The sequence below is a fragment of the Acipenser ruthenus genome, chromosome 58, assembly GCF_902713425.1.
Source record: "Acipenser ruthenus chromosome 58, fAciRut3.2 maternal haplotype, whole genome shotgun sequence".
NCBI lineage: Eukaryota > Metazoa > Chordata > Actinopteri > Acipenseriformes > Acipenseridae > Acipenser > Acipenser ruthenus.
The window spans coordinates 3640163-3664054 of NC_081246.1; the positions used below are offsets into that span (position 1 = coordinate 3640163).

At 39.4% G+C, this 23892-nt stretch overlaps 5 protein-coding genes across 6 annotated transcripts in view; 2 read left to right on the forward strand and 3 right to left on the reverse strand.

Moving 5' to 3' along the window:
* LOC117407671 (zinc finger protein 436-like) overlaps positions 1–23892 on the forward strand; it is a 155598-nt gene that overhangs the window by 115186 nt on the left and 16520 nt on the right.
* LOC117407633 (zinc finger protein 184-like) overlaps positions 1–23892 on the reverse strand; it is a 156734-nt gene that overhangs the window by 69701 nt on the left and 63141 nt on the right. The gene's annotated exons all lie outside the window — the stretch shown is intronic.
* Positions 184–6743, forward strand: LOC131724958 (gastrula zinc finger protein XlCGF7.1-like). 3 transcript variants are annotated; one of them, XM_059018129.1, is made up of 3 exons: positions 184–252; positions 3043–3226; positions 3894–6743. In XM_059018129.1, exon 3 carries the CDS (start codon positions 3945–3947, stop codon positions 4911–4913), a length of 969 nt encoding a protein of 322 aa, XP_058874112.1. In that variant the 5' UTR covers positions 184–252; positions 3043–3226; positions 3894–3944; the 3' UTR covers positions 4914–6743. The 3 variants fall into 3 exon arrangements, with proteins under 3 accessions (XP_058874112.1, XP_058874111.1, XP_058874113.1); XM_059018128.1 differs by having other exon boundaries at positions 3156–3226; XM_059018130.1 differs by having other exon boundaries at positions 184–246; positions 3156–3226.
* On the reverse strand, positions 8184–22544 carry LOC131724925 (gastrula zinc finger protein XlCGF57.1-like). The gene is made up of 3 exons (XM_059017997.1): positions 22500–22544; positions 11577–11647; positions 8184–10845 (listed from the first exon to the last, which is right to left on the reverse strand). Exon 3 carries the CDS (start codon positions 10788–10790, stop codon positions 9162–9164), a length of 1629 nt encoding a protein of 542 aa, XP_058873980.1. The 5' UTR covers positions 10791–10845; positions 11577–11647; positions 22500–22544; the 3' UTR covers positions 8184–9161.
* On the reverse strand, positions 16946–22533 carry LOC131724937 (zinc finger protein OZF-like). Its single transcript, XM_059018047.1, has 2 exons — positions 22500–22533; positions 16946–18829 (listed from the first exon to the last, which is right to left on the reverse strand). Exon 2 carries the CDS (start codon positions 18772–18774, stop codon positions 17368–17370), a length of 1407 nt encoding a protein of 468 aa, XP_058874030.1. The 5' UTR covers positions 18775–18829; positions 22500–22533; the 3' UTR covers positions 16946–17367.

Here is a 23892-nt window from a genome sequence, read left to right on the forward strand (position 1 = left end):
TTATTATTATTATTATACTGAACGTACCCGGGTGCAAAAATGCGCCTGTTTTCACGAGTGTACGGTAAACTGCCACAGAACTGAACCCCTATTGGTTAAGAGAGCCCCAGCCCATCCAATCACCGGAGGATTCTTCCTTTCAGAAGGACTCCACAGCCAATGGCAGGCAAGAGAGGGGGCGGGTTTGTTTTTGCTTCGGTCTCTCACAGTATCGTTACCTGAAGGAGAGAGAGGAGGCCGGCAAATGTACGAGTAAGTTTTTAAATATAAAATTAATATGATTCTGTTTGTTAACCGGTACAGATACTGACATGAGATAACTAGTACTGAAAACTATTTGCTTCATGTAAAAAATATTTTAAGAAAGAGGGTACTTTTTCCGTGTACGAAAATAATAATTGTATAAATAAAACACACTTACAGGCCCATTGAGAGGGCGGGGAGGCCCCTGGAAAAAAAAACAAAAAACCCAAACAAACCAAAAATAAATAAATAAATAAATAAAATTCTCGTCAGAGACCAAACATTTCAATATTTTTTAAAAACAAGGAACATCTCCAGCCCTCAACTCTAAACCCTGCAAGGGACCGTCCTGCTCTATGAAAGCATTTCCCACTAGTTTTTATTTGGAAGTGTGGATTTGTTTAAGTCGCTCTGTCAGTTTTCATGTTATTTCTCAGCTCTGTACTGTAGTGAAGCTTGGACCCTGGAAAGGAGGGGGGGCGCTGTGTATTATTGTGATTTATTTGGGTTGAATTGAAGTCCTGTTTGTACTGAATAGGTATCCCAGCTACAGTATTAAAAGCGCTCGGTGAAGCTGCGTAATGACGTCTCCAGCAACGTGCTTTCACACGGGCTGCGTCACGGTGCTTTTTTGCCGGCTGCAAAGCAGACAGGGTCTGCGCCTGACGTCACCGGTCTGTGTAGAGGCAGAGCAGGCGGAGCAAAAATGTGACGTCACTGACTCGATTGACTTTTCTGTGCGAGTCGTGTACCAGCAGCGTGTGGGTGTGTGTGCCTGTGGTATGCGTGCAGACTGAAGTCGGGAAGGAGCTCTTTAAAGTGACTGTTAGCTAACTTTCACACAGCAGTGTTTCTATAGGGTCGGGTATCAGCTGTGTCTTCACGATACGATACATCTCACGACACGGAAACTAAGCATGACACATTAAAATCACACAATCGTCTCGTTTGCTTGTGCAAGTGTTTGCAGTAAGACTGGTAAAGCTGTTTTGGTCAGATAAGCTTCACGACCTGTTTTGCTTTTGTTTCCTGTTTATTCTTTAAAATCAATTTCTTTAAAACACATTTACAAATCAGGGCTCCTGACACAGTTGTTGCCTTTGGAGCAAATACTGTTAATAATAATAATAATAATAATAATAATAATAATTATTATTATTATTATTATTATTATTTATTTCTTAGCAGACGCCCTTATCCAGGGCGACTTACAATGGTTACAAGATATCACATTATTTTTACATACAATTACCCATTTATACAGTTGGGTTTTTACTGGAGCAATCTAGGTAACGTACCTTGCTCAAGGGTACAGCAGCAGTGTCCCCCACCTGGGATTGAACCCACGACCCTCCAGTCAAGAGTCCAGAGCCTTAACCACTACTCCACACTGCTGCTGCTGCTGCTAATAATAATAATAATAATAATAATAATAATAATAATAATAATAATAATAATAATAATAATAATAATAATAATAATAATAATAATAATAATAATAGGGCCCTATGAAATCCATCTTATTATTTTGAATTTTCTGATTTATTTTTTTCCTGATTTTTGTATTTTTCGGTTTTAAAAATCAGTAATTTGTTAGTCTGTTTCGATGCCTCACATCTGTGAACAATTAATACAAAAAAAATAATAATTTCAAAGTATTCTTCCACTCCACTGAACAGGTGACTTGTACACAGCTTTATAAACTTTCAGTGTACTATCTGGCTTTCCTGCACTTTTCTGTTTGTTTTGGTTCCTGCTAAAATAATATATATTAGTTATAAAAGATATATTTAAATATGTATATTTTAAAATAAAGTCTTACAATACTCTCAATCTGTTTCAATGCATCACATCTGTATCAAAGAACAGGAAAGCACATTGAGAGAAGGATCATGCATGGTTTATCTGTATCAATATCTCAGTTTAGTCACATTGTTCGTACTCTTTGATTTCTACCTGCACTGGAAATTTATCTATTTACACAGTTGTGACAGGATGAGTGGTGCGGTGCGGTAGATATATAATGTCCAGACTGTTTCTCCCAAAGAAATATTCTTTTATTTCTACAAGCAAAAATACCAAAAATAATCCAAATGAAAAACAATAATCCACCTCAGTCTCCAAAAGTAAACAATAAAACACTCCACAACCACAATCCTCCGTGCACGAAAATGTGCTCTTCTTCTCTGGGGGTTTGTGGTGCGTGCGCTGTGCTGTGCTGTGCGATGAGGGGCGTGCTCTGGGGTTAGTGCTGGCTCAGTGGCTACACCCTCCCGTCCTCCTGCTCCTCTGAGAAAACACAAACAAACACGTAATAAAACAAAGACATATATCAGCTCCGGCCGGTCGCTTTAGTTTCTCAGCGCAAGGGGAGGTACTGACGTACCTGCTTCCCTTTTGTACCTAGCAAACTCCTCCCTGCAGTCAGCGCGTCGCCTGGTTTCTCCAATAGAGGGCTGCCCCGCAGCTGGCTGCAATGGAATTGCACTCAGTACTTGCGGCTACGCGCCCCTCCTAATATGGTCACCTTCCGGTTTCCACCTACCACCGAGGTGGCAGATCTAGGAGGCAGCTTACCTTCCCCCTTACACAGCGCCCTTTCTAATCGGGAGGGAGATTTACAGCATCGATCCTTTCTCTCTTTATCACACAGTATACAGTTGTATGGTTTGCAGCTCTGATGCAGGATGCCAGTTCTTCTATAGTATTTGGATTTCACACAAACTAACTCACCACTTTGTTCTGAAGCCCTTCAATCACACTGATCTAGTGCTGTGGGGTTTCTCTGTCCTCTCACAGATAATACTGTCCAGGGGTCTGCAGTTACAGAAGAGTGCTAATGGGGTTGAAATAGTCGGTGTTCATGTGGGGCAGTGGAGTCCACATTAACGAACTGTTGCTGTTGCTTTAAGGTGCCTGTTTACCTGGGAAGAAACAAGACTGCCAGAGCCGTGCTGCAGATATCCTGCTGACAATCCCTGAAGTGAGTTTCTTATTCTTTTACTCTTCAGTCCTGATTCAGCTTCACCGCTCTGTGTTTGATTGTGTGTTTCTGGTCGTATCGGTTTATTTAATACTGAACACAAGTCTGATCTAAGCTATAGAGATTGAGAATCACAATGGTGGTGTGGAGTGATCTCTATTTCTGTCGTTGCATGTAGAGACCTTTCAGATTCATGCTTTAGTTTCAAGGAGCTCTACATGATGCTGACAGGCAGAACTGTTTAAACAAATCTAATGTGGGGGTTTACATGGGAATGGAAGTTTACACACTTTATATTCATGTTTATTGCATCTCTTGCCTGGTTAGTTCTGTGGGTGCTTACAAGCACCAATAAGAATACATGCAAATCTTTCACAGCACTAAAAAGAAACTTCATTATCAAATCTGTCAAACTTTTCAACAGTAACCTTTGTCTTGTGTGAAAGAAATGCTGTCATTTTCTAAGCAGTATTCCTGAGGATCTTATGCTTGAGGGGTTACATGTGTGGGTGCTTTTTATACATGTTTGAATATTTCTCTGTTTAGAACTGTCTTTGTTTCTGTGATTTTTGGTCCATCGCTCCTTCCTCCTTGTTATAGAAAATCTCCTTCATCTCACTCAGTACAGCACATTTGTGAACAGCTTGTATTTTATGTTTATTTTTAGGAAATGTGTTCAGAAGATAAAACTGGATTATCCTAGTGAAGAGAAGAGTCAATGATGGAGCCTGTCCATATTAAAGAGGAGAGTCCTGCACTAGAATCAGTCCATATTAAAGAGGAGAGTCCTGTACTACTATCAGTCCATATTAAAGAGGAGAGTCCTGAACTAGAATCAGTCCATATTAAAGAGGAGAGTCCTGTACTAGAATCAGTCCATATTAAAGAGGAGAGTCCTGAACTAGAATCAGTCCATATTAAAGAGGAGAGTCCTGTACTAGAATCAGTTCATATTAAAGAGGAGAGTCCTGTACTAGAATCAGTCCATATTAAAGAGGAGAGTCCTAAACTAGACCCTGTCCATGTTAAAGATGAGGGTAACCATTTTAAAACAAACAGCTTGCAGGGCTCTCTGTCCTGTACAGAATGTGGAAAGAGTTTCAGACAGTTACAAAACCTGAAACGTCACCAACGAATTCACACTGGAGAGAAACCGTATGTCTGTGCTGATTGCGGGAAGAGTTTCAATCTATTACACAGTTTGAAAACACACCAGCGAATTCACACAGGACATAAACCATATCCGTGTAGTAAATGTGGGAAAAGTTTCAATCAGTTAGCCAATCTTAAAAAACACCAGTTAATTCACACAGGAGAGCAGCCACATCACTGTAATGACTGTGGGAAGAGTTTCAGCCGGATAGACAACTTGAAATTGCACCAGCGAATCCACACTGGAAAGAAACGATATGTCTGTGCTGACTGTGGGAAGAGTTTCAGTCAGTCACGCTATTTGAAAAAACACCAGCAAATTCACACTGGAGAGAAACCGTATGTCTGTGCTGACTGTGGGAAGAGTTTCAGACATTTACAAAACCTGAAACTTCACCAGCGAATCCACACTGGAGAGAAACCATATGTCTGTGACGATTGTGGGAAGAGTTTCAGTCAGCCAAGAACTTTGAAAAACCATCATCAGTTAATTCACACAGGAGAGAATCCACATCACTGCAATGACTTAAGATGATGTGATGTCAATTAATATTATTGTTTATTTAGCAGACGCCTTTATCCAAGCCGTCTTACAGAGACTAGGGTGTGTGAATTATGCATCAGCTGCAGAGTCTCTTACAACTACGTCTCACCTGAAAGACGGAGCACAAGGAGGTTAAGTGACTTGCTCAGGGTCACACAATGAGTCAGTGGCTGAGGTGGGATTTGAACCGGGGACCTCCTGGTTACAAGCCCCTTTCTTTAACCACTGGACCACACAGCCTCCTTTGTCTTCAAAGTACTGGATATTAGTAACAGAGGGTTGAAAAGATTTATATTGGTTTGAGTTTAGATTACCTGCTGTGCTGGCCTTCCAGTCTGTTCTAAACAAGCATAGCTGATTCGTATTTGTTAATTAAGAATGTCTGTCTGAAAGCCAGTTTGCCATTTTCTTCCTATAAATCAGGGCTACTCAATTATTTTAGTGAAATTCCAGAATTCATGGTTCCAGCTTTTTCACTCCCATCTGCACACCGACAAACAAACACAGAGCTACACCAATGTAGTTTTTGGCGGTCCGGATTTGGACCGGAGACTGCCTATTGAGTACCCAAGCTATAAGGGATTAAGAAGTGCGACACCTGGTGGATACGAGGTGCCATGACTTTCAACCCATGAAATGAGCTGTTACCATGAAACATGGAACGTTGAAGTGAGTAGAAATTCCTAATTTCCTTACTCTAAAAGTGAATTGGAAAAACAAACCTTTACAGGGGTATAATATTAACTTGTTTGAACAGGTTTTTGGGTTTATTAAAACAGTCAAGATTGAAACGTAACATGTAATAACTGATTTAAATTGGTTTTAGAATCGTTTTATTAAAAAAAAAAAAATCTTCTCACTTTATTGTATAACGTGCTTAACATGCTTGTAAAGGTAAGTTAGTTTGGAAAATGAAACTGAAATTTGTATCCTCCTATGATCAATATAACTTGTTAGAACAAAATGAAGTTGAGTTCTATAAATGTTACGAATCCTGTTCTATCTATCTCTCTTTCTCCATGGAGGAGGGTCTCTACCTGTGTTAATGACACACATTGCTTGTTTAAAACTATTAGCCAGAAGTGCTTGGATCACCAAAGTAAACTCCTCTTTGGGCGCTATATTTAAATCAAAACATGCATGAACTCGTTCTCTTGGATTCAGACTCATCTCGCCATGAAGTAACCATTGAGTCTTCGCTTGCAATGGGGACCCATTCAAGCATCGTACGTATCTTCATCCTGAAGAAGACTCCTCGCCGTTACATCCTGCAACTCTACATGTTACAAAGAAGACAACTGCATTCCAACAAGGACCACATCTCCAGAATAAGTGTTACGATTCAAAGACTTTGAAATTCAAGTAAAATACTGTGTTTGTGTAGAAAAATCTACATGCAAACCAGAAGTAAAAACATTGAATACAGAGTAACACTTTGTGAGATTAAAAACACAGGCGATTCTACTCTGAACAATTGAAAGAAGATAAGACTTTCACTGAACTGATGCTATTGTGTGCATTTGAAAACAATGTGAACGTCTGAACCATTTAAACATTGAGAGAGTTTATCAAGTTTGTATGCAGTGTGGAGTAGTTGTTAGGGCTCTGGACTCTTGACTGGAGGGTTGTGGGTTCAATCCCAGGTGGGGGGGACACTACTGCTGTACCCTTGAGCAAGGTACTTTACCTAGATTGCTCCAGTAAAAACCCAACTGTATAAATGGGGAATTGTATGTAAAAATAATGTGATATCTTGTAACAATTGCCAGTCGTCCTGGATAAGAGCGTCTGCTAAGAAATAAACAAATAAATAAATAATAATCTACAAGTTCTGAAGTAACTCTAGATTACAACTAAATGCAATTGAAGCTGCTTCCGAACTGAACTTGTTGAAACAAGAATGGCGTCTTCATTCGAACCCACACAATAGACGCTGCTTCACCCCGTTACAGTGTGTAATGTGCGTGAATCCTGCGTGTACGGAAACACACAGAAGACAGCGTGCTCATGAAAATATGTGTTTCAATATTTTATTCCTGCTATACTTATAATTCTGATACCTTGATTTCTAACTTCTGTATTCTAACTTCTATATTCTTATGACTTTTGTGAGTCTTAATAAATATAATAATTTTTATGGGTTGTTTCTTTTTGCCTATTATGAGTACTACAGTAAGCATTTATGATTGATCTGGGATCCTGAAACACGTGTGTGTGGTTAAAGAAAAGGGCTTGTAACCAGGAGGTCCCCGGTTCAAATGCCACCTCAGCCACTGACTCAGTGTGACCCTGAGCAAGTCACTTAACCTCCTTGGGCTCCGTCTTTCGGGTGAGACACAGTTGTAAGTGACTCTGCAGCTGATGCATAGTTCACACACCCTAATCTCTGTAAGTCACCTTGGATAAAGGCGTCTGCTAAATAAACAAATAATAATAATAATACGATAACACAAATCATTTTAATTTCAAAAATTATAAAAACATGACTACTGTTCTATATAACCTATTTTTAAACTACATGTGAATGTTTCATTCCATTTATATGGCTTACCTGTAAAATAACAGGGGTTTTCAATCAAACATAAACAGCTATGGTGACGTCACCAGCACATTATGCAAATGAGTACCATGGAAGGTTCGAACCTTCCTTCGGTAACGTGTTCCGAACCTTCGAAGGTGAAAATGTACCCTTCGTTACAGCCGTACTTGTTTTTTAGTTTTCGTGTCTTAGTGTTGATGTCGGTATCTGCATGCCCACCTTTGCCTACCAATTTATACAAAAACAAAGCAGATTTTATATTTCAATGTTTAGATTGCATGGGTTTTTAAAATGCACAAAGGGAGAAAGTGTGTGCTACATAGGCCAGCTCTTTTGCACAGTGCTGTATTGTGTGTATTTGCATGCTGTGTGTGTATATGGCAGGTGTTCCTAATGTTTTGGCCAGCTCTTTTGCACAGTGCTGTATTGTGTGTATTTGCATGCTGTGTGTGTATGGCAGGTGTTCCTAATGTTTTGGCCAGCTCTTTTGCACAGTGCTGTATTGTGTGTATTTGCATGCTGTGTGTGTATGGCAGGTGTTCCTAATGTTTTGGCCAGCTCTTTTGCACAGTGCTGTATTGTGTGTATTTGCATGTTGTGTATGGCAGGTGTACCGCCCTGTCGCTTTACACTACAGGTTAACTCTGCAGCCTGTCAGGTTTGTGGATTCAGGTCAACATGGCATTAACTACTTTGTTACGCTATAAGGATGAGACCAGACCATGTTTCAAATCTTAACAATGTTTAACATTTATTAGTTTCAAATCCCCACATTCCGTTCTGCATTGGACGCTATTGTTTAGATGCTTTCCTGTTCTTTGACACAGATGTCATGCATCGATATTTACTGCAGCGACTCCTTCTCTTTCATATTCTGGGTTAATGTGTCACTGGAAGTTAAATACAACTTTTAAAAACTCAAGCATAACGTTACAATAGAACTGAAACGTAATAATAAAACAAGGCCAGTGTTTTGTAATTGGTGTCCCTCACAAAATACACTGGCAGAGTCTTCGTGTCTCTTCAGACACTTCATGAAATGAATTCAGTGTCACACAGATCGGGTTTACTCAGATTATTTCTCTCACTCTTGAAGTTCATCTGAACACAATTAACACACAGCTTACTAATCATGCTAATAGAAACCCTTCTTTCTGATTAAAACAGTTTGATCTCTTCATTCCAATGCAGTTTATTATGTAAAGGAAGAGTTAAACAGATATTAGTTGGAAAGACAACAGGGGTGTTTTATCAGCTAAAACCGAAAATCAGAAGCTATAATTATATTAATCCTACGAAACTTATAGGAATGTACTTTATAATGTGATGGCTTCAGAACAGTGTGTTTAATATTGAGGGATCTGCATCATCTGTAGACATTCACCAGAGTTCTCACAGTTCTTGTATTAAGCTGCTGTTTAAAAAATAATTTCTGAGTATGGGTGTACACGTACTCACAATCTGCCTAAACTTTCACAACTTGCATTTGTGTCTATCAAGAGAACTGGAGGCAGTAAAAGACTTCCCACAGTGAGGGCAGTGATAAGGGTTCTCTCCTGCGTGGAATCGCTGGTGCACTTGTAAACCTTCTATCCATCTGAAACTCTTCACACAGTCATAAGTGATGTGATTTCTTTACTGTATGGATTCGCTGGTGCATGTTTAAGCCATATATCCATCTGAAACTCTTCCCACAGTCATTACAGTGACGTGGTTTCTCTCCCGTGAATTAACTGGTGGTTTTTAAGATGTGCTAACTGATTGAAACTCTTCCCACATTTACTACACACATGCGGCTTCTCTCCTGTGTGAATTCGCTGGTGTCTTCTCAAGTTGCCTGAATGAGAGAAACTCTTCCCACAGTCAGCACAGACATATCGTTTCTCTCCTGTGTGGATTCGTTGGTGAAGTTTCAGGCTTTGTAACTGACTGAAACTCTTCCCACAGTCTGCGCAGACATGTGGTTTCTCTCCTGTGTGGATTTGCTGGTGAAATATCAGGCTTTGTAACTGACTGAAACTCTTCCCACAGTCTGCGCAGACATATAGTTTCTCTCCAGTGTGGATTCGCTGGTGAATTTTCAAGTTGCCTGACTGACTGAAACTCTTCCCACAGTCAGCACAGACATGTCGTTTCTCTCCTGTGTGAATTCGCTGGTGATCTTTAAGATGTCCTAATCTCACAAAACTCTTTCCACAGTCAACACAGACATTTGGTTTCTCTCCAGTGTGAACAAACTGGTGTTTTTTGAGAATTGCTAACTGATTGAAACTTTTCCCACATTTACTACATGGATATGGTTTCTCTCCAGTGTGAATTATCTGGTGTCTTTTCAAGTTGCTTGACTGATGGAAACTCTTCCCACAGTCAACACAGACATGCCGTTTCTCTCCTGTGTGGATTCGCTGGTGACGTTTCAGGTTTTGTAACTGTCTGAAACGCTTTCCACATTCTGTACAGGACAGAGTCTCCTGCAAGCTGCTTGTTTTAAAATGGTTACCCTCCTCTTTAACATGGACAGGGTCTAGTTCAGGAAGCTCCTCTTTAATGTGGACAGGCTCCATCTCTGAATCCTGCCTTTCACAAGGATAACCCAGCTGTACCTTCAGAACTCGCAGGTGGTGTTTCACGGTGCTGTGGTGTCTGAAATCTGCCCCGCATTCATGACAGTTATATGAAGTCTTTCCAGTGCCTGTTTGCTGCTGTCCGTTCAGGATTCCTGACTCCCTGAAAGTCTTCACACATCCAGCACGGCAATGCAGAGTCTTTCCAGGAGATGTTTCAAGGTTTCCTTCAGGATTAAAACTCTCCCCACATCCAGTATAGTGAAGAGAGCCCTGCAAGCTGCTTAAGGGTTTAGAATTGAGAATAACCCTTTTAATATGGACTGAATCTAGTACAGGACTCTCCTCTTTAATATGGACTGATTCTAGTACGGGACTCTCCTCTTTAACATGGACTGATTCTAGTACAGGACTCTCCTCTTTAATATGGACTGATTCTAGTGCAGGACTCTCCTCTTTAATATGGACTGATTCTAGTGCAGGTCTCTCCTCTTTAATATGGACTGATTCTAGTACAGGACTCTCCTCTTTAATATGGACTGATTCTAGTGCAGGACTCTCCTCTTTAATATGGACTGATTCTAGTGCAGGTCTCTCCTCTTTAATATGGACTGATTCTAGTACAGGACTCTCCTTTTTAATATGGACTGATTCTAGTACAGGACTCTCCTCTTTAATATGGACTAATTCTAGTACAGGACTCTCCTTTTTAATATGGACTGATTCTAGTACAGGACTCTCCTCTTTAACATGGACAGGCTCCATCGTTGAATCTTCTCTTTCACAAGGATCATCCAGTATTGTCTTCTGAACTAATATCCTAACAAAAACAATATACAACACAATCTGTTACAATCTCTTTGTTAAATTCTATGAACTTGCCTTACCAACTCCAGACTCCATTCATTACCATGTTCACAAATGTGCTTTACTAAGTGAGATGAAGGAGATTTTCTATAACAAGGAGGAAGGAGCGATGGACCAAAAATCACAGAAAGAAACAGTTCTAAACAGAGAAATATTCAAACATGTATAAAAAGCTCCCACACATGTAACCACTCAAGCATAAGATCCTCAGGAATACTGCTTAGAAAATGACAGCATTTCTTTCACAGAAGACAAAGGTTACTGTTGAAAAGTTTAACAGACTGTTAATGAAGTTTCTTGTTAGTACTATGAAAGATTTGCATGTATACTTATTGGTGCTTGTAAGCACCCACAGAACTAACCAGGCAAGAGATGCAATAAACATGAATATAAAGTGTGTAAACTTCCATTCCCATGTAAACCCCCACATTAGATTTGTTTAAACAGTTCTGCCTGTCAGCATCATGTAGAGCTCCCTGAAACTAAAGCATGAATCTGAAAGGTCTCTACATGCAATGACAGAAATAAAGATCACTCCACACCACTATTTTGATTCTCAATTCCTATAACTTAGATCAGACTTGTGTTCAGTATTAAATAAACCGATACGACCAGAAACACACAATCAAACACAGAGCGGTGAAGCTGAATCAGGACTGAAGAGTAAAAGAATAAGAAACTCACTTCAGGGATTGTCAGCAGGATATCTGCAGCACGGCTCTGGCAGTCTTGTTTCTTCCCAGGTAAACAGGCACCTTAAAGCAACAGCAACAGTTCATTGATGTGGACTCCTCTGCACCACATGAACACTGACTATTTCAACCCCATTAGCACTCTTCTGTAACTGCAGACCCCTGGACAGTTATCTGTGAGAGGACAGAGAAACCCCACAGCACTAGAGCAGTGTGATTGAAGGGCTTCACAAGAAAGGGGTGAGTTAGTTTGTGTGAAATCCAAACACTATAGAAGAATTGGTATCTTGCATCAGAGTTGCAAACCATTAAAACTCTACATGTCCAGCATGTTTTTTAATAGTGTACAAATAGATACATTTTCACTGCAGACAGAAATCAAACAGTATGAACAATGTGAGTAAACTGAGATATTAATCAGGGTTTTCAATTTGTTTTAAGGTATGAGGCATTTACAAGGTAGCAGGGAGCACCAATCTCATCGTGGCACGTGGGGCTGACGGGGGAGTGTGGGGGTGTCCACCCCATTTTTGAAAAAAGGGATTCAAATGATGCATTCTGACACAATGTTGGATGGTTTAAACATGTTCTAGACTAGTAGTGGTCTGCTTGTAATGTCTGACAAAGTACTCCATCAGTGCAATGAAGGAGTTTTATTTCAGCACTGCTCACATCAACAAGATCAACAAGATGAGAAATTTACTTTGAGAGCATCAGGGCCCCTGCAAGACAAGACTAGCTGAAAATGTGTGTGGAATTGGTGATGCCCCTTTCATTGTGTTCAGTTGTAATATGGAAACAGCATGCTGCAGCTCGCATGCTCAGTGTTAGTGGAGTCCTGATCTGACAGCACGCTGCAGCTCCCATGCTCAGTGTTAGTGAAGTCCTGATCTGACAGCATGCTGCAGCTCCCATGCTCAGTGTTAGTGAAGTCCTGATCTGACAGCATGCTGCAGCTCCCATGCTCAGTGTGAGTGGAGTCCTGATCTGACAGCATGCTGCAGCTCCCATGCTCAGTGTTAGTGGAGTCCTGATCTGACAGCATGCTGCAGCTCCCATGCTCAGTGTTAGTGGAGTCCTGATCTGACAGCATGCTGCAGCTCCCATGCTCAGTGTTAGTGAAGTCCTGATCTGACAGCGTGCTGCAGCTCCCATGCTCAGTGTTAGTGGAGTCCTGATCTGACAGCATGCTGCAGCTCCCATGCTCAGTGTTAGTGGAGTCCTGATCTGACAGCATGCAACACACACAGCTCTTATGAATACATGTTCCTGTTATGTGTTCAGTATAAACAAGTTTAAAAAGCAGCGTGTTCATTCAGTTATTTTCGATATTAAATACAGCACAGCAAGAACATTGTCATAGTGTAGATATTTTCATTAGCATAATCTCAGAGATAACTTTAGTGAATTGCAGTTTATTTAACTGCAGTCAGGTAAGCTGCACTACATTTCATTTTGAATTCTCTAAATATATGTGTATATATTTTACAGTCCCAAGTATTTATTTGTGTTCTGTTTTCACCGTTCTGGTCAGTTTGAGAAATAACCTTCCCTGCAACAGTAACATCTTAAATTGCTTCTTCGGCTGAAGAGATATTATCAGCTCATCATCCAACGAGGGAATCTGCTGTGTGATTAAATCATCCTTAAACTCCTGACGGTAAACAGGGCTGCTGCTGCTATAGAAGATGCAGCAGATGAACAAAATCTGTTTATGGGACTCGAAACTTTATTAAGGCACAGTACAATTTCACTGGCGAAAGATAACATAGGTTTACTGGAGTTCACCTTTTCACTTCCTTCTTTGTGTAACTAGTGAGCTTTTTGCTGTGTTTTAGCCCCTCATTAAAATAATTTTATTTATGTTATGTTTTCAGGGCATTTTGTTTATGGCACATGTGCAACGCACAAACCTTAAGCGTATTTTTATTTTTCTCTGTTCTTGTTCAAAATTTCTTGAATGCAACTGTTTTATTTTACTCGCACACATTTGGTCTCCATCACAACTGTTGCATGGAGCTGGGGCGACCGGATTCTGCAGGTGTTCATAATAATATACAGCACCTCTTTTGAAAACCCTGATTAATATAAATCCAAATACTAGAGAAGAATTGGCATCTTGTATCAGAGTTGCAAACCATTAAAACTCTACATGTCCAGCATGTTTTTTTTAATAGTGTATAAATAGATAGATTTCCAGTGCAGGTAGAAATCAAACAGTATGAATAATGTTACTATACTGAGATATTAATATAGACAAACCATGTATGATTCTTCTCTCAATGTGCTTTCCTGTTCTTTGATACCGATGTGATGCAATGAAACAGATTGGGAGTATTGGAAGACTTGTTATTTTAAAATACACACATATTATATATATATATATATATATATATATATATATATATATATATATATATATATATATATATATATATATATATAGATAGACACACACACACACACACACACACACACACACACACACATACATTATATACCGCACTGTGGTTGATCCCCGGAGCCAGCATCGCAGCCGTTGTGTGTGCTGATGCGCCAGGGAGGCAAAATAAGCTGATCCCTGGCGCCAGCATTACACTTCAGCCATTAACACCAGACAGAAGGATATCTACATCATCATATGGAAGGAAACGTAAATGGATGGAGACACATATGGATCACATTAGTTTACTGTAAAGCTACGTTTTAGTTGGTGCTTATCTTGGCGAGAGCCGAGTTCAAATCAGCATGAAGTTTTAACATCTACTCTCGTGTAATGGAAATCATTATATATATATATATATATATATATATATATATATATATATATATATATATGTATATATATATATACACACACACACACATATTATATATATATGCTGCTTTTTAATGCAATTGCATTAAAGTGCCGTTCCAGCTTGTACCCCATCCCTAAATGATCCAGATATATAATATGTATCTACAAAGTACACGTGTTTCTATCACATGACGTGAAGTCATTTATCCAACACAATGTTTGATATACACTTAAACGATATATTTCTAACTAACGCTCTCTATTCTCTTATTAAAAGCCTTTATGCACCTGCTGTGACTTTAATTCACTCCTTATGACTTCCACAATGTATTGCAAGGATTACAATTTACCACGTGCTACATCCAGTACATCAGAGTTGTTTGTTTCACTGCAAAACATTTTTTAAAAAACCTGTTTGACACATTTAATCAACGAATTACCAGCCATACAGTTAAATAGTAAACAAGTCAACAGCTGTTTCGCAGGACAAGATCAATAAATAATAAAGCGTAATATAACGCGATACTTTTTTTTTTTTTTTTTAAATAATAATAAAAGTAGATTATATTCGTTTTTTCTAAAGTAACGAGTGATAAGTAACTTTTTTTCAGTAACGTGCCCAACACTGACAGTACTGTGGAGTCTGTAGTGGAGTGAAGCGCAAACCTTACCCTGCAAACGGTCCCACGCAGGGCTGAGGAACTGTTACTTGATTTTATTAAAATGTTTGTTGAAATGTCCTGTATTAAATTGACCAGAATGTATTTTGTTTTCGTTTATTTTGTTTCTTAGTTTCCCCAGGGGCAGCAGGCCGCGGAAATGCCCCCGGCCTCTCGGTGGGGTCTGTGTGTGTATTTTTTCTACCACAGAATAAAACGACCTTCTTTTTTAAAAATATTATTACATGAAGCAGATAGTTTTCAGTACAACTAATCAAACGTACGTATCTGTACCGGCTAACAAATTGAATAAAATTCATGTATATTTAAAAACTTACTTGTTAATTCAGTGACGCCAGCCTCCTCTCTTTCCTGCAGGGGGTCATTCTGAAGAGTCCTGTGATTGGACGCGCTTGGGCTCTGTTAACCAATAGGGGATCCGCTCTGTGTCAGTTTTACCGTATAATGAAGAAAACAGGCGCATCTTTATACGCGGGTTCAGTGTATAATAATAATAATAATGTATGTGGTGATATATGAAAACAGGAGATTAACTGATGTGTTTAAAACACGTAAACAGATAATAGTTTTATTAATTATATAAATAAATGAATGACAGTTAGCAGCTGATCTGTCAGTTAATAAAATGACAAGGAAATGTTTGTTCATTTATATAATAGCCGGTCCATTTATAAAGTTACAAATGGCTAATAATACCTTGTATCACTGTCATGTATAATACAAACACACGAGTCAATACACTCATTTAAACTGGAATATTAACTTTCCTTTTGGAGACTGAATAATCTATCTCCCATTGAAATAAATGACAAACCTCTCCCTGCTCTTCTCACGTCTCCCAGTAGATGGCGCCAGGCCTCCACGCAAGTACTGTCTGCAGGAAAACGACACAGCGCCGGTGTAACAAATCTGTGTGCAGTTTCACAGTAAATACGATTGCATGTGTCTTATTGTTGATGTCGGTAGCTGCATGCTCACCTTTGCTTAGCAATTTATACAAAACAAAGCAAATTTTATATTTTAATGTTTGGATTGCATGGGTTTTTAAAATACACAAAGGGAGAAAGTGTGCTACATAGGCCAGCTCTTCTGCACAGTGCTGTATTGTGTGTATTTGCATGCTGTGTGTGTATGGCAGGTGTTCCTAATGTTTTGGCCAGCTCTTTTGCACAGTGCTGTATTGTGTGTATTTGCATGCTGTGTGTGTATGGCAGGTGTTCCTAATGTTTTGGCCAGCTCTTTTGCACAGTGCTGTATTGTGTGTATTTGCATGCTGTGTGTGTATGGCAGGTGTTCCTAATGTTTTGGCCAGCTCTTTTGCACAGTGCTGTATTGTGTGTATTTGCATGCTGTGTGTGTGTATGGCAGGTGTTCCTAATGTTTTGGCCAGCTCTTTTGCACAGTGCTGTATTGTGTGTATTTGCATGCTGTGTGTGTGTATGGCAGGTGTTCCTAATGTTTTGGCCAGCTCTTTTGCACAGTGCTGTATTGTGTGTATTTGCATGCTGTGTGTGTGTATGGCAGGTGTTCCTAATGTTTTGGCCAGCTCTTTTGCACAGTGCTGTATTGTGTGTATTTGCATGCTGTGTGTGTGTATGGCAGGTGTTCCTAATGTTTTGGCCAGCTCTTTTGCACAGTGCTGTATTGTGTGTATTTGCATGCTGTGTGTGTATGGCAGGTGTTCCTAATGTTTTGGCCAGCTATACACAAAGTATCTCAAAGCACTGTACAGTACATAGCAGAAAAAGAGAACAAACAATACATTTTCACATATACAACTGCCACAGTCAGACCATTTACTATTATTATTATTATTATTATTATTATTATTATTATTATTATTATTATTATTACTATTATTATTATTATTATTATTATTTATTTGATTACAAAGATAGGGTTTACTGAGTTTATTTCTCTCAATCTTGAAGTTCATCTGAACACCATTAACACACAGCTTACTAATCATGCTAACAGAAACCCTTCTTACTGATTAAAACAGCTTGTTATTCTCATTCCGATGCAGTTTATTATGTTAGGAAGAGTTACACAGATATAAGTTGGAATTACAACAAGCTATGTTTAAAAGCTAGTTCAAAGGGACATTTTAAAAGAGAAATCAATTATAATGCAATAAAACTTATAGGAATGTACTTTATAATGGAACAGCTTCAGAACTGTGTTTAATATTGAGGGATCTGTATCATCTGTAGACAGTCACCAGAGTTCACACAGTTTTTATATTAAGACTGGAATTTCTGAGTGCGGGTGAATGAACACACACTCACATTCTGCCTAAACTTTCACAGCTTGCATTTGTGTCTTTTAAGAGAACCAGAGGCCATAAAAGACTTCCCACAGCGACTGCAGTGATAAGGTTTCTCTCCTGTGTGGAATCGCTGGTGCATTTTCAAACCTCCTATCCATCTGAAACTCTTTCCACAGTCATGGCAGTGATGTGGTTTCTCTCCAGTGTGAATTTGCTGGTGTATCTGCAAAGTGCCAGACTGACTGAAACTCTTCCCACAGTCAGCACAGACATATGGTTTCTCTCCAGTGTGAATTCTCTGGTGTCTTTTCAAGTTGTCTATCTGTCTAAAGCTCTTCCCACAGTCATTACAGGTATGTGGTTTCTCGCCTGTGTGAATTAACTGGTGGTTTTTAAGATGTGCCAGCAGATTGAAAATTTTCCCACATTTACTACACAGATGCGGTTTATCTCCTGTGTGAATTCGCTGGTGTATTTTCAAAGTGCCAGACTGACTGAAACTCTTCCCACAGTCAGCACAGACATGTCGTTTCTCTCCAGTGTGGATTCGCTGGTGAAGTTTCAGGTTTTGTAAATGTCTGAAACTCTTACCACAGTCAGCACAGACATATGGTTTCTCTCCTGTGTGAATTCGCTGGTGTCTTTTCAAGTTGCCAGACTGACTGAAACTCTTCCCACAGTCAGCACACACATGTCGTTTCTCTCCTGTGTGGATTCGCTGGTGAAGTTTCAGGTTTTGTAAACGTCTGAAACTCTTACCACAGTCAGCACAGGTATATGGTTTCTCTCCAGTGTGAATTATCTGGTGTCTTTTCAAGTTGCCTGACTGACTGAATCTTTTCCCACAGTCAACACAGACATGTCGTTTCTCTCCTGTGTGGATTCGCTGGTGAAGTTTCAGGGTTTGTAACTGGCTGAAACTCTTTCCACATTCTGTACAGGACAGAGAGTCCTGCAAGCTGTTTGTTTTAAAATGGTTACCCTCCTCATTGACATGGACAGGGTCTACTTCAGGAAGCTCCTCTTGAATAAGAACTGATTCTAGTACAGGACTCTCCTCTATAATATGGACCAATTCTAGTTCAGGTCTCTCCTCTTTAATATGGATTGATTCTAGTAAAGGACTCTCCTCTTTAATATGGACTGATTCTAGCACAGGACTCTCCTCTTTAATATGGACTGATTCTAGTACAGGACTCTCCTCTTTAATATGGACTGCTTCTAGTTCAGGACTCTCCTCTTTAATATTGACTGATTCTAGTACAGGACTCTCCTCTTTAATATGGACTGATTCTAGTACAGGACTCTCCTCTTTAATATGGACTGATTCTAGTACAGGACTCTCCTCTTTAATATGGACTGATTCTAGTGCAGGACTCTCCTCTTTAATATGGACTGATTCTAGTGCAGGACTCTCCTCTTTAATATGGACAGGCTCCATTGTTGAATCTTCTCTTTCACAAGGATCATCCAGTATTGTCTTCTGAACTAATACCCTAACAAAAAACAACATAATACAATCAGTTACAATCTATTCCTTAGATTCTATGAACTTGCATTACCAATTCCAGACTCCATTCATTACCATGTACACAGATGTGCTGTACTGAGTGAGATGAAGGAGATTTTCTATAAAATGACAGCATTTCTTTCACACAAGGCAAAGGGTATTGTTAAAAGGTTGACAGATCTGATAATGAAGTTTATTTTTAGTACTATGAAAGATTTGCATGTATACTTATTGGTGCTTGTAAGCACCCACAGAACTAACCAGGCAAGAGATGCAATAAACATGAATATAAAGTGTGTAAACTTCCATTCCCATGTAAACCCCCACATTAGATTTGTTTAAACAGTTCTGCCTGTCAGCATCACGTAGAGCTCCTTGAAACTAAAGCATGAATCTGAAAGGTCTCTACATGCAACGACAGAAATAGAGATCACTCCACACCCCTATTGTGATTCTCAATCTCTATAGCTTAGATCAGACTTGTGTTCAGCATTAAATAAACCGATACGACCAGAAACACACAATCAAAAACAGAGAGGTGAAGCTGCATGGCGGGCCTGCAGAGTGAAAAAAGCGGTCGGCTGACGGCACATGCTTCGGAGGACAGCGTGTGTTCATCATCGCCAATCCTGAGTCAGCGCAGGGGTGGTGGCAGCGAGCTGAGGTTGAAAAAATACAATTGGATATATAGAATTGGGAGAAAAATTGGGTATAATTAATTGGCAACTACTAAATTAAAAAATAATAATAATAATAAATGAGATCATGTACAGTACAGAAGAATAAAGGACAATAAGTGGATAAATAGAATCAACACCGCGATGCCTGGAGGTTTAAATAGAAAGGAATAGTAGATCGTTACATCATTAACTATGTAGGAAATGACATCACAAACACATTCATAGATTTAAATAGAAATAAGTGAGTGTAGTCACCATGGCATCAAAAGCCTATAAGCACCTCCACTGTTTGTTTTCAAACACACTTTCCCTTGAAAAAATTTTAAACATACCCAAACGTTGGGAAGATGGCTCTTTTGAGCAAAAACACTGGTCTAGTTTGTATTTTCTTTGCTGGTCTGTCTTTAATTATTATATTTTACTCAATTTAACGTTTTTAAACACAAAAAAGCCCCAATGGTGAAAGACCTACAAGCATTAGATGGATGTAACTCTATTCATGAATGTGTTCTGTAGAAACAACAACCCCTTACCCAAGACATGCAGTCAAACAACACACACATGTAATAAACGTGCAGGCAGCTTTTCACAAATTGCAAACAAACTGAACATTCCAGTAAAAGGCTAGGGGTGTGCCGATTCATCAATCCCTCACATTTTTCTTGATGATAGATTATTGATACAGTGACCCCTTGTGGCAATGCGCCCCGCCCCTGTGTGCATTTGTGTGTTTTGTGTTGTATGTTGCGTGTGTTAATGTTGGTGTATAGATTGGTACACAGGATATAAACGGGTCTGTGTTTCACGTGTATTTAAAAAGTGTAGATTTGTATTTAGGCACGAGGAGAGCACAAATCACTTCACGTGCTGGTTAAATGTAATATGTGAGCACGGGGTTGCACAGAATTAATTCACGTGCTGGGATTCAAGTGAATAATTAATTAGTAATTGAATCCCAGCACAATAGTATATATAGACGCACATTTCTTGCACTCAGGGTTGGGTGTTCGGAAGAGGAGAACGGGTGAGAGAGAAAGGAGTTAAAATAAGTGATAAGAATAATTATAAGTGTTTTGTACTCACCGTGTTTGTTTGTCTCCGTGCACCGTTTGTTAAGTGTTTAGTCGTTTTGTCTGTCTGTTTATTTTGGCGTCAAGTGCCGTGTCCTGTTTTGTATTCCATTGTTCAAACCTTTTATTTGTTAATAAACGCTGAGTGCAGCCATTGCACTCAGCTCATCATCACCACCGTCTCTGTCTGTGTATTCCTGTCTGGTCTGACGCCACCCACTCTGGCCGTCTTTGTGACACCCCTGTATCGGGACAGTTTTTTTTTTTTTAAGTAAAATTTGACCTACTAACATAAACATGAGCATTGATGTGTGCCTACACTGATAATTAGATAATATTACGTATTACCTTGTACTCTAGCAGCCTCACCCACCAGTCTTTGTGTGGGGGTTCTGAAAAATATCGTGTCCTACATCCCCACATGTTGCTACAACTGTTTAAATAACGTACCTGTCATTTTTATTTTCATTGTTAACATCCTGACAACTTTTTACACTTATAACTTTAGAGTCTGTTTTCAAAATGTCCGCTTAGTGCCCTGGGGTTTGAGATCTGTCCTCTAAATCACTGCAGGATGAGCGATTAAAAAAAAATAAAAATAACAAGCGCTCTGGCTTTTCTGTTCCGTACCACATCATTATTATTTGTTTATTTAGCAGACGCCTTTATCCAAATCGACTTACAGAGACTAGGGTGTGTGAGCATCAGCTGCAGAGTCACTTACAACTACGTCTCACCCGAAAGACGGAGCACAAGGAGGTTAAGTGACTTGCTCAGGGTCACACAATGAGTCAGTGGCTGAGGTGGGATTTGAACCGGGGACCTCCTGGTTACAAGCCCTTTTCTATAAACCACTGGATTCACAGGATCGTTATTACTGTGTTACCTGTTTGACAATGTGGGCAATAACCCTGACACTATCAGGGCACTAGAGCGGACGTTTTGAAAAGAGCTTTGAAACAGACATTAAAGTGTAAAATGTTGTCAGGATGTTAACAATGAAAATAAAAATTACTGAGCCTGGAGCCCGTTTCATAAAAGCGATTAGTGCTGAACCGCAGTCTTGGGCACCTCGCAGATTAATATGTGGGTTTCATAAAACTTTAGACGTCGGGATTTTGACGTCATTACGCAGCTTCACAGACACATTTAAGCGGTACTGTAGCTGGGATACCTATTCAGTAAAAACAGGACTTCAATGCAACCCAAATAAGTCACAATAATACACAGCGCCCCCCCTCCCCCTCCCCCCCTTTCCAGGGTCCAAGCTTCACTGCAGTACAGAGCTGAGAAATAACATGAAAACTGACAGAGAAACTTAAACAAATCCACACTTCCAAATAAAAACTAGTGGGAAATGCTTTCCTAGAGCAGGACTGAGGCGTGCACTGACAGTGCGAGTCATAAACACACAGGCAGCGTTTCTCTCTGTATGTTTCTAATGCATGGCTGGTATTTGCACAGCGCGTACATTAGCCTCGCACAGAAGCGCATCGGTTCAGTGTTCAGGACTGTCGAGTCTGGAGGACCCTGAAAATAATAATTTTTAAAAAATGTTTTGTTTTGTTTGTTTATGTGGTGGTGGTGGCGGCGCGCGCGAACGCAAACAGTCCCGTGCAGGGCTGAGGGCTCGAGCTGTTATTTTTATTTTATTTTTTTTAATGTTGAAATGTTGGTTATTAATTGAACAGAAATGTTGTTTTTGTTTGTTTTTCCCGGAGGCAGCGCCTTCTCGGTGGGCCTGCGTGTGTGTCTGTGTGATACAATTACTATTTTCGACCACAGAATAATACCCTCTTTCTTAAAATATTATTACATGAAGCAAATTGTTTTCAGTACAGCTAATCAAATATAAATATCGGTACCGGTTAATAAATGGAATAATAATTTATATTTAAAATCTTACTCGTTAATTCAGCCTCTCCAGCCTCCTCTCTCTCCTTCAGGGAAAAATATTGTGAAGGACCGAAGCGAAAACAAACCCGCCCCCTCTCTCGCCTGCCATTGGCTGCGGGGTCATTCTGAACCGAGGAGTCCTCCGGTGATTGGACGCGCTGGGATACTCCTAACCAATAAGGGATCAGCTCTCTTGCAGTTACCGTAAAATCATGAAAACAGGCGCATTTTTATACTCGGGTACCGTTATGTGTATAATAATAATAATAATAATAATAATAATAATAATAATAATAATAATAATAATAATAATAATAATAATAATAATAATAAATGTGGTGATATATGAAAACAGGAGATGAATTTATGTATTTAAAACAAGCACACAGATCAGTTTTATTAATTATATTATATAAATGCATAACAGTAACCAGCTGATCTGTCAGTTAATAAAATTATAAAAATTACACATGGCTAATAATACATTGTATCAATGTAATGTATAATACAAACACATGAGTTAAATCACTCATTTAAATTACAGTATTAACTTTGCACATACCGTTTGGAGATTTAATAATCCACGCAAATACTGGCTGCAGAAAAACGACACAGCGCCGGAGTAACAAATCTGTGTGCAGTTTCACAGTCAATACGATTGCATGGCTGCGTGTTTAATACATTGTTCCACTAGACTTCAGTTTAACAGTATTTTTGCTTCAGTCTAATCAATCGTGGGAAACCACTGAATCTACAATTGGATAAGAGCTTCTACAGAAACTACAATATTATTCCCGAGTGAATGTTTGCTACATTCTACCAGAGTTCAGCTTTCTGTGCAGAACTAGTTCATCAGAAACTAGATTGATGACTTTCCAGTTAGTTTACATTCCCCATTCTAGTTCCAGGCAGGCAGAACATTGCTTAAATTACTGTCTTTACTATATTCTACACTCTGGAAGAATGTAGTAAACTAACACATACACCAAGAAGAAGGGATTATATTGTAACGTCAAACTGAACAGGATTCTGGGTCTCTGTCTGTCTGTCTGCTTGTCTGTCTGTAGTATAAGCAAACTGCAGTTCTTCATATCCAGGCAACTGAAAAAAGTGCTGCTCTTAAAAGGACTAAAATAATCAGAATGGAAACTACAGCTCCCAGCATGCCTCTGCACTGGCAGCTACAGGAATGGATGATGGGAGCTGTAGTTCTTTACACAGGCATCTGTTAAGATGATGGAACACAAAGCCAATTTGTGGCTGAAACTTGGTTTCAGGAGACTAGGTTTCAGGCCACTGCCCAGCACACCAGGGGAGACTTGAGGAGACTAGTGGCGCCAAATCAGCCAATCAAAAGCCCACTTTTAAAAGAGAGAAAATAATTTAGATTATTTAATTAATGG

What these genes read in the sequence shown, in the direction of transcription:
- LOC131724925 (XM_059017997.1), bottom strand. Translation starts at nt 10,790, where the DNA reads ATGGAGCCTGTCCATGTTAAAGAGGAGAGTCCTGTACTAGAATCAGTC.
- LOC131724958 (XM_059018129.1), top strand. Translation starts at nt 3,945, where the DNA reads ATGATGGAGCCTGTCCATATTAAAGAGGAGAGTCCTGCACTAGAATCA.
- LOC131724937 (XM_059018047.1), bottom strand. Translation starts at nt 18,774, where the DNA reads ATGGAGCCTGTCCATATTAAAGAGGAGAGTCCTGCACTAGAATCAGTC.